The following is a 10,704-nucleotide window of genomic DNA, read 5'->3' as shown; positions in this document are numbered from 1 at the left end:
GACGAGGTGGCCGAGTGGTTAAGGCGATGGACTGCTAATCCATTGTGCTCTGCACGCGTGGGTTCGAATCCCATCCTCGTCGAAACGTTTTCTACATTCTTAGAATAACGTTATGCGTTTCTTATCGAACTCCTAACATGTGATCATGGTAAACATTAATAAACCATTTACTACTCTGGAAAATACCTTGGTTCAGAGTTATCTTCCTCAGTCATACCAATCTTAAAAAATATTAGATAGCATAGAAAAAATTAGTTCCAGAAATATAAGATAGAACCATAAATTATTAGACAGTTTATCAGGAAAAAAAACAAAATTGATTTCGGGGCCAGTTACAATTTAAATACCTGTACAAAATAGTTTAAGGGAAGAAAATGTCGATCTATATGTACGAACTTTAGGCACATTCACCTTTAACCCTACAAAAAAAAAACAACATCAAAATAGTAAGCAAACTGCAAAACCTATTCTCCCCACCATTAATTCCAAGGCAGTATTGTTATTATCATTGTGTTTTGTCTCTGTGGAACAGAACTATAATCAAATTTGATATAATGAAATTAGCACATTTGTAGCAAGCACCTATTACAAGCTAAATACGTTTTAAAAATAAACAATGGAATCAGCAGTTTCTGAGTCATTGTGATGTATGGAGCTACCGTTCTAAAGACTCGGTGATAACAAAGCAATATGTCCAGAATTCCACTCTTCCTAAGCTGAGTGAGTGGAAGCAAAAACAAAGTCAGAGCAAACAAATAATTTTTTTTTTCAAAGTTAAAAATGAATGAACAAGTCCAGACTACAGAAAAGCCACGCAGCTTGAGTGACCAACTCCGCCTGGAGGGGAAATTAACTGACGCCGTAATCATAGCTGAGGGAGTGGAGTTTCCAGTTCACAAGATCATCCTCTGTAACTGCACCCCATATTTTTGGTGAGTTGGTCAAACTGGATTACTTTCTGTGTTTTTATAAACAGGTAAAGATACTATATTTTGTTTTTAGTTGAGGATTTAAGGTGATAATCGGTAGTCATAATGAGTAAACTGAAAGGTATTGTTGAATCATGTGTGAAAGGCGAACCAAAGTGAACAAAAGGGCAGTTTTACAAGTATGAATGAGTGAATGAATTAATATACTTTCTTAATCCCAGAGGGAAAATCACATAATTTAATTGTAAAACATTGTAAGACATAAATATTAGAAACATACAACATAAATATTTAGAAACTCTAGTATTTAGAAACATAAATATTAGAGTTTTGCGACTATCTCCTGTTTAGCATAAATGTTTTTCATAACATCACTAAAAGCAATCACCACAATGCTAATTTCCTTTGGATGTTAGTTCATCAACTCGTTTTGACTTCAAATACTTTACTCACATTCACATTAACTAGTAACCATTGACTAAAACACAACATTAAAACCACAAACCTAATTTTTAATAGTGGTAAGTGAAAGCGGCACTAATTTAACAGCACATGAAGCATTTCATCCGAGTAAGGCTGATGAGGCCTCACTTGACTGAACATATTTCTGTGATGCTTGATTTGAACAATTTGATATTAGTGGCAGGATGCTGGCATTGGAGAAAGAAGAAGACATTGGTAGGAATGGAGAGAGACAAGAGGTTTGGTACACAGCATTTTCAAGAAGTCATGTACAGTCCTGTGTTGTACAGTGCCTATAAAAAGTATTCACAGCCTCGCTTCTGTCCCAGGACAGCCTCACTGTTAGCCAATGACCAATTGATTGCCGTTAGCTACCAATTGATGGTAGCTACCATCAGTTGGTAGCTAATGACATCAATTGGTCATTAGCTACCAATAATTGGTAGCTAATGACCAATAATGACCAATTATTGGTAGCTAATTGGTCATTAGCTACCAATAATTGGTAGCTAATGACCAATTAACATTGTTAGCTACCAACTGATGGTAGCTAACTACCAATTGATGGTAGCTAATGACATCAATTGGTTGTTAGCTACCATCAGTTGGTAGCTAACAACGTCAATTGGTCATTAGCTATTTTGATTTGAGCTAACAACCATCAATTGTGAGTTTGAGTGAATGGGTGAATGATTGAAGTATGGAGTACTTCTGGACTTCTTAAAGTGTTATACAAGTACTGAACATTTGGTGTTTAATCCTCCAAATTGCTTTTTTTTTTTACCTTCTACCTTTAAGAGCTTCCCAGGGTTTGCTGTAGAGAAGCATTCCCACAACATAATTCTGCCACTGCCATGTTTCACAGTGGAGGTGATGTGTGGTTTTGGGTGTCCTCCAAACATAGTGTCTTGTTTGATTGCTAAAAAGCTCATTTTTTCAGAACAAAAGACTTTTTTCCACTTGACCATTGAGTCTCCTATATGCCTTTTGGTAAATTTTATAATATGAGCCTTGATATGAGTTTTTTTCAACAGTTCCTTTTTCATTTAACAGTTATAAGCAGAGTCTCTCCCATCTCAGCTGATAACTCCTTCAGTGTTGTCAGATGTGTCTTGGTGGCTTTTCTCACTAGTTTCCTTCTTGCATGGTCAATCATTTTTTGGGAGGATGGCAATATGGACGTACCATATTGCTTCCATGTCTTTATGATGGAACTAAACTGACTTATATTTTTCAATAACCTTTTCTGTGATTTGCTTGGAGTTTACTTTGGTCTTCATGCTTTAATGGAAGTTATTGATTAATCATTGAACTAATGTCCAGAAACAAGTGTCTTTTAATCACCTGCGACACAGTCACAGGTGTTCTCCATTCCATTCACTGTGAGACAACTAGCAGCAAATGGCTGGACCTCTTTTGAATTAGGTCAGTCATTTTAAACTGAGTTAATATTTATACAATAACATATTTTATGTTACTTTTGAACTTGTCATTATTTTGTAGAAATAATTTTTCACTTTGACAATGGGGCGGGATTGTAATTGTTGCAAAATTACAAAAAGGGAGTTAATATTTTTTAAAGCGACTGTACTTATATCGGCATTTCATATGCATATTAATTTATGTTCCAATAAGTTTCTTTTTCTACTAGCAGTACATTTGAGAGTTTTTGTACAGATAAAAAATAAATGGTGATGCATTTCAGTTAGATACCCAGTCTAGCCACTGAGCCATGCGACGCCCACCAATACAATATTTTTAATTGACAAGATATTTACATGAGTATATTTGTCAATGCAGCTCTTTGTGAAAAGTGAAAAAGGTCAAGGATGATCATGGCATTATATATTTTACATATCATAATGTATATATCTATAATGGAGCCATTCAGAAACTGAATGGCTATATTAAGTTTACCCATTTTCAGATCGATTCCCTGTCATAAACTTGGTTTATCAAACCTTTTACTCCATACCTTTTTAAACAAGTGGTCTTACAGAGCTACAGTACAGACCAAAAGTTTGGACACACTGTGTGTCCAAACTTTTGGTCTGTACTGTACATTGTTCCCAAAGTTTAAAGTTTCTTTCTTTATTTTTAATGTCTCTTCAGACATACCTAACATGTTTCGACGTTCTACTTCCGTCTTCAACAAAAGCTGTGACACCTGCTCTCACTAAGACAGAAGTAAAACGTCAAAACATGCCAGGTATGTCTGAAGAGACATAAAAACTATTTTGCTTTACTCTAAAAGCAAAATAAATGTTAAGACTTTGTCATATATAAACACAATTAGTTTCATTGATAGATTGTTACCATATTGTACTTAAGAGAAAATAATTACAATCAGCTCAATAGCTCTATTTTATGTTTTAGAAATTTTCACTGCAGACTTTACAGTAAGTGAGAAGTAGGTAAACTCTAATCAGTTTTCACCTTTTTACAGAAGTTATGGAGTGGAACATATGTATAATATTAAATAAAACATGGTTGTGTCTTAATGAAATTCTATGATGTGCTTCCTCCTCAGTGCTCTCTTCACACGATGGTCCAACGCAGAACAAAAGGTGTTTCACATACCAGGAATATCATCTGCAATGATGCGGCTCATCCTCGACTATGCATACACAAACTCTCTCACTGTCACTGAGGCTAACGTGCAAGAGCTTCTTCAAGCAGCAGATCAGCTGAATGTGCATGAGGTAGTGCATGTCTGCTGCATGTTCCTCGAGCGTCTCATGAGGCCAGACAACTGCATCGGCATCTGGAGGTACGCAACAATCTGTGTGCACACTGAGCTGCGTTGGAATGCCTTTGAATACATCCTGCAACACTTTGAGGAGATTGTTTTGTGTGATGAGTTCCTGCAGCTCTCTGCAAACGAGCTAGCTGAGATCATAGAAAAAGATAACCTGAATGTGACAAAGGAAAATAAGGTGTATGAGGCCCTTTTGAAGTGGACTTCTCATGATCTTCCAGAGCGAGAGTCATACTTCCAACTTCTCATGACTAAGGTGTAGTCATTAGATTGAGTTTAAATACTCACATGTTTATTATTTCATTATTTCTTTGCCAATGTTATTCAGGCTGTGCTATGAAAGCAGAGCAAAAAAATTAATTAGGAAGTTTGCTGAGTTTACTGGAGTACATTTAACAGTACATTGCTAAAACATTTTTTACAGAAATTGACTATAGCAAGTTTTAGTAAATAATTTTAACTCAAAGTGTGTACATTACCTCCCCCAAGGTGGGAAGACAAAGTTTGAATAAAGTTCTTCAAGATATACAGCTTGTTTTGATACTGCAAAATAAAAAATAATGTCAGCAGGAAAAAAGAACACTCTAAAGACACTAAATATAATAATTTAATTAAATCAAACATTATTTGAAGATAATAATCTTCAGATATTTAAAAAAAAGCAACAATAATTAACTTGTATAATGATCAAAAACTTTTATGATATAGAATTTGCAGGAAACTTGTTGAAAAAAGGTACCGTGTATTATTTTTTTATTATATATCTAAAGCAGTAAAAAAGTAAATTTTAGTAAAAAAATACATTTTTCGTTGGATTCCCATGATAGTTGTCATTTGTACATGTTTCAATTGAAACTTTAAAAACTAACCTCTTAACTATTAGTATTATTTTCTTCATACTGCTTTTGTTGTAAATCTATGATATTTGATAGTAACACATTAAGAATTTAAAATGATACAATTTCTATATTTAAACATACAGTCTACATTAAGAATACAAATAAATCAAAAGCAGACAACATTAAACAAATGCAATGGTAACAAAACACATCACCCAGCAGTAGTCCTACACATGGGCAATTTATTTTTTATCAATCAATCAATCAAATTTTATTTGTATAGCACATTTCAGCAGCAAGGCATTTCAAAGTGCTTTACATCATATCAAACACAAAAACACAATGTAAGATAGAATCAACAATCAAAACACGACATTAAGTTTCATCAATAAATTTGTAATTGATTACGTTTCAAATACAGTCCTAAACAGGTGGGTTTTTAGTCGAATTTGCATCCATAAAAGGTTTACCTGTTACACTCCTACTGTGTTATATGGAACAAAATACCTATTGCTATTTTTATTCCCACTCACGCTCACAATCACACAGTTTAAAACGATGTAGACAGCATTTTAATGGGCTTCTGGCTTCTTTACTTCGTAAGTACAGCATAAATGTGTGACAAAAGTCAAATTAGCAAGCAACTTGATGGCACTTTGTGAAGCAAGCTTCCCTTAGACAAGAACTACTCTTTGCATTCAAGTGTGCTCTATTTAACATAGTGGATTCACAGAACTAGAAGTCCATTTGAAAGACAGAATCAAACAGTTTTTCACGTGCAACTGCAGAAACTACTACCATTGACATTGACATAGACATTTTTAGTTTGCTTTAAGTCATAAAAACGACAAAAATAGTTCAATTAGAATAATACATTTTGTTATAAGGATGCCATTTAACTATGCCCAACATTTATACATGTAAATTTAAATATATGTATACATTTCCTTTTGAGGATTTTTTGTAAAGGATCTGTAGTTTTTCACACACTGTGAAAAACAAAACACAGTACTGAAAAACCTTTGGTGAACATGTTGCAACCATTTATGAGATTCAGAAAAATGCAGAGAAATACATTTTCTCCTGTCATCTCTGTCTAGATCCGACTGGCCCTGTTCAATATAGAATATTTCAAAGACAAGCTGCTGCCAAATGTGCTGGTGAAAAAACATTGTGTGGGCCTCCTGTCTGAAGCAATGGGAACCATGAGTCAACTTATATTATTTAGAACCCATTTGACCAGCAACTTCGGTCGCCCTCGTCGGCCTAATACTATCCTACTAGCCATCGGTGGGTGGAGTGGTGGAGATCCAACCAATGCCATTGAGGCATATGATGTTCGTTATGACCGCTGGACCAATGTTGGCAACAACCTTGAGCGGCCTTGTGCCTATCATGGTGCCGCCTTCCTCAATGGCTACGTCTATTGCATCGGAGGTTTCAACAGGGTGGAGCATTTCAACAGCGTTCGCAAGTTTGACCCCGTTGCATACACCTGGCATGAGGTGGCTCCCATGCACCACAGGCGCTGCTACGTGAGTGTGACTGTGCTGAATGGGTGTATTTACGCCATGGGAGGTTATAATGGACACGGGCGACTGAACACAGCAGAGTTCTATAAGCCGGAGACAAACCAGTGGAACTTGATTGCTCCCATGCACGAGCAAAGGAGTGATGCAAGCTGCACCACTCTTAACAATAAGGTGGGTCAACTGAGTTTTGTGCTATTTTGAAACTACTGTGGTAATTAAAGGCTTGAAAACATAAATGGAACCAAACTGTCAAGAAAATTTCAGAATACAAATTGAATTGTTCAACTGGTTAATATAACCTAGCTATTTGTCATCTATTCCCTGAGAACAAAACAAAATTGAAAAAAAATCAAACAAACAAACAAAAAAACAACAAAAACAAAAAACCTTTTTGGCCAGTACAAAAAAATGCCGTATTTGGCAGAAAATGTACACAGTGCCTCTCCCTAAGCAAGAATATCCAAATGGTAAAATACAGTGGTGGCAGCCTTATTCTGTGGGGATGCTTTCCTTCAGCAGATTACAGAAAATATGATCAATAGAAAATATGATGAATAGAGCTGAATATTTTACATACTTGTACTTTGGCAAAGGCACTATAAAGGGGGCACTGTTTTTATGCTTGTGTTGAAAGCTGCAGCAACGTTTCATTTACCTCGTAGAAGAGTTCCTTTCAAAAGATGATTTGATTGTTCTGCTGACACTGAAACCCTTGTAGCTGGTTTGTAAAGAGGTGTAAGAGCTGAAGGAAACTCCTGGCATTCATGTCATTGCTGTATGACCAAGTATCCTTATGCCCAAAAAGTTACAATCAATTACTATCCTGTCATTTAAAAAAAAAAAAAAAAAAGTAAAAAGCAAAAGCCCAACTCGTGACTTTTTTAAAAAAAAAAAAAAAAGAAATTTCACTACATACTTTCATGATGTCTGTGATATAAACAGTTAAATCCTTTAAGACTATTTTATTTATTTTTTTAGATTTATATTTGTGGGGGATTCAATGGAACAGAGTGCCTGCAGACAGCTGAATTTTACACCCCAGAGACCAACCAGTGGACACTGATTACCCCCATGAACAGCCGGCGCAGTGGAATAGGAGTCATTGCTTATGCAGGTCATGTTTTTGCAGTAAGTACAGGAAACAGTGCTGAAGCACAGATAGATGTTGAAACTTTACTTATAATGTGTGAGGGCTTCCATCAATGCTTGTTTCTAATCTGATCAGATGCAGGGAGGGTAAGTAAGTAAGTAAATCTTTACTTATACAGTGCTTTTCAAGATAAAAATCAACAAGCAGAATAAAAGAATACACAAAGTAACATTAAAAAAAAAAAGCAGATTTAAAAAAAAAAAAAGGTTTTAGCTGACTTGAAAGTCAGAGAAGTGAGGTCCAGAGTCTTGGAGCCACTGAAACTATCTCCTTTAGTTTTGAACCGGGATCAATAATGAACGGGTCTCAATCACAGGACCTCAAGACTTTGATGGGGGTAGAGCGATATAAATGTTCTGGGATGTAGATCGCTGTCTGTGTGTGCACTGCTTGTCGAGTCAAAACCAACATGCAGAATTGCACTCAATAATGAAGTTAGCTTTTCTCCAAGCAATCAAAGTAATATGACAAATCAGATATTTGTCTTCATCACAACTAGTACTGTAATTAACTAGTGGTGTTGTGGTAACATTTGGTATTTACCACATGCATGAGATGTTGTCTTCTAGATCTAATGTTTGGGTGAAATATTATGTCATTAAGTTCACAATTAAAAATGTCAAAACATTACAAAAGTATGTCAGGAAGTATCTGAAGTGAACAACAGGAGATAAATTAATTTTGTAGTGTTGCTTTATCATGTCATGCTGTGTGCAAAAACTGAAGGGGTAAAATTTGACGTTCCGTTTTAGATTCTTCAAGTCTATGTTAATTAAATTGTACTTTTATATGCAAAAACCTTTTAATCTATTGGACAAAAAGGTAATTATAAAATTATGTTAATATAATAAACAATGTTATCAATATTCTGCAGCTGTGACTGAAATCTGAAATAAAAGAAAATAACTAAAATATTTCTTGCCTATGTTGTGCATTGCTTGGACCTTTTTTAGGTGTTTGTTTTTCTGACATTAGTTGTGTCCTTTGCAAATAAAACACCATGGCACCCCTGTAAAAAGTTTTACAAAGCTATCGTATAAAGCTGATATACACTCCTCATTAAAATTTTAAGAATAAGCAGGAAAAAACCCTGGTATGATCCAGAATGGTAAATAGAACCTCAGAATTTAAATGAAAGAAACAGGAGCAAAAGACAAACTAAGATATAGATTTAGGGAGTTTGAAAAATAGAGAATGAGAATAAATGGGTTAAAAAGAAGTCAGCGGTGAGTAGACCCAATTTTCTTGTTTATCACTGTAAAAGCTTTTTTGGGGAACTGGTGTCTGTTTATGTAAACCCAGACCTTAAAATGTTTTTAGTGGGATTTGGATCAGGAGAACAGGTAGGATGGCTTAAAAAGAGGGTATTCTCCTGGAAGAAGTAACTTTTCTGATGGATGTGGTAACGTGCCTTGCTGCCCTGTTAAAATGGTGAACACAGAAAACACTGGGACCCTCAGTGAAGAGGGACGATTACTGTATTACCTGTATGGTCTGTATTATCCGTGGTGTGACGACCATGCACAAACTGAAGCTCCCTTAAAGGACAAAAATCCCAGATCATAATTCATCCTCTCTCTCACTGAGCCACCTCCTGTGGGATTACTGTACCATGCCAGTAGTCTTGGAAACATCTCAATTTTTCAGACAAATGTTTTTCTTGACAAAGAATAAAACTCTGTCCAATCTCCCAATGTTATTTCATTCTTCTTTCATTGCTAAATGATGATTAATCCTTTTAAAGATATGTCCTTAAATTTATCAACAAAATCCAGACCTAAGCCAATGACCATGGCAAAGCAATTACTTGGGTAGAGTTGCTCATCTTAATATCAAAACCTACTAAATTTAGAACTTTAGATTGTGTGTATTTTTGGTCTTAGTTGTTGCTTTTTTAAAATGCTGTTCCTTGTGTATCCTGGTGTTTAATGAGGTACTAACTTGCTTGAAGACCTGAACCAGCACACTTTCCTTCTCTCTAACAGGTTGGTGGCTTTGATGGCAACAGGCGTCTGCGCACTGCTGAGGCCTACAACCCTGAGACTAATCTCTGGATGAACGTGGGATCCATGATTACCACCCGCAGCAACTTTGGCATTGAAGTGATTGAAGATAGGCTCTTTGTTGTTGGGGGCTTCAATGGCTATACCACTTGCTACAACGTTGAGTGTTACAACAACATAACAGATGTGTGGACTGAGGCCTGCGACATGGAAATCTTCCGTAGCGCCCTTAGCTGCTGCGTGATAACTGGACTCCCAAACATGGCCGATTACATGGTCTCTCGTGATGCTCTGCTGGAGGATGAGGAGGAGGAGGGAGAAGAGGAGGAAGAAGAGGAAGAGGAGGAAGAGATGGAAGCTGGACATTGATTCATCATTTCCAGTGCCATTAACTACGACAAGCACAAATACATTACTCAATTAATAAACCACTCAGAGCATTAAACTACAGTTGTGTAGTATTGATTTCTTTTTACATAAATATTTGTATAAGTGTGTTTGTTTCAAAGGTCTTTAAAACAGGTCATTTTTGTCTCTGTGTTGTTGTTAATTCATAACTGAGAAAGTATACCTTGTTTTTATTTTGTATACCATGTGGTTGTACTTGTAACATCTGAATCAGACTAAGTTCATAAATGCAATTGAGGTCAGAGGCTTACATATACTGATGATATGAATGCTCTTAGTTTGTGGGACTTTTATTTTAAACCCTGACACACTGATTTCGCATGCAGCTTTATGTTCCGCCCCTTAAACATAGGCTTCTACGCTTAGAAGTGACGTTTTGAGTGAAATTGATATTAAATTGACCAAATGTCTGAAATACTACATTTTAATTATGTAGTGAATATGGAAATAGTACATGTTCACATCTGAAGATAAATTCAGTTATATTGCTCCTTGTCAGAGTTATGTAATATTGACTTTTCAGATATAATTGAACGTAGCATTTGTTCACTCTGTGATTGGATCGATCAAAGACAACTGGGCGGGACATCTCACTGTGATTAATCCGTGACAACAAGACGTAC

At 35.8% G+C, this 10,704-nt stretch overlaps 1 protein-coding gene and 1 non-coding gene across 2 annotated transcripts; both read left to right on the top strand.

Moving 5' to 3' along the window:
- On the top strand, positions 1-82 carry trnas-gcu (transfer RNA serine (anticodon GCU)). Its single transcript has one exon. It is a non-coding gene; the product is annotated as a tRNA-Ser (tRNA).
- A 698-nt stretch (positions 83-780) lies between these two features.
- LOC116709456 (kelch-like protein 10) lies at positions 781-10,105 on the top strand. The gene is made up of 5 exons (XM_032547998.1): positions 781-932; positions 3,922-4,405; positions 6,089-6,691; positions 7,499-7,648; positions 9,656-10,105. Exons 1-5 carry the CDS (start codon positions 781-783, stop codon positions 10,040-10,042), a joined length of 1,776 nt encoding a protein of 591 aa, XP_032403889.1. The 3' UTR covers positions 10,043-10,105.
- The last annotated feature ends 599 nt before the right edge of the window (positions 10,106-10,704 follow it).

The sequence above is a fragment of the Xiphophorus hellerii genome, chromosome 19, assembly GCF_003331165.1.
Source record: "Xiphophorus hellerii strain 12219 chromosome 19, Xiphophorus_hellerii-4.1, whole genome shotgun sequence".
Classification (NCBI taxonomy): Eukaryota; Metazoa; Chordata; class Actinopteri; order Cyprinodontiformes; family Poeciliidae; genus Xiphophorus; species Xiphophorus hellerii.
The sequence above is the reverse complement of the archived record's forward strand: the minus strand, read 5'-3'. Positions and strand labels throughout refer to the sequence as shown.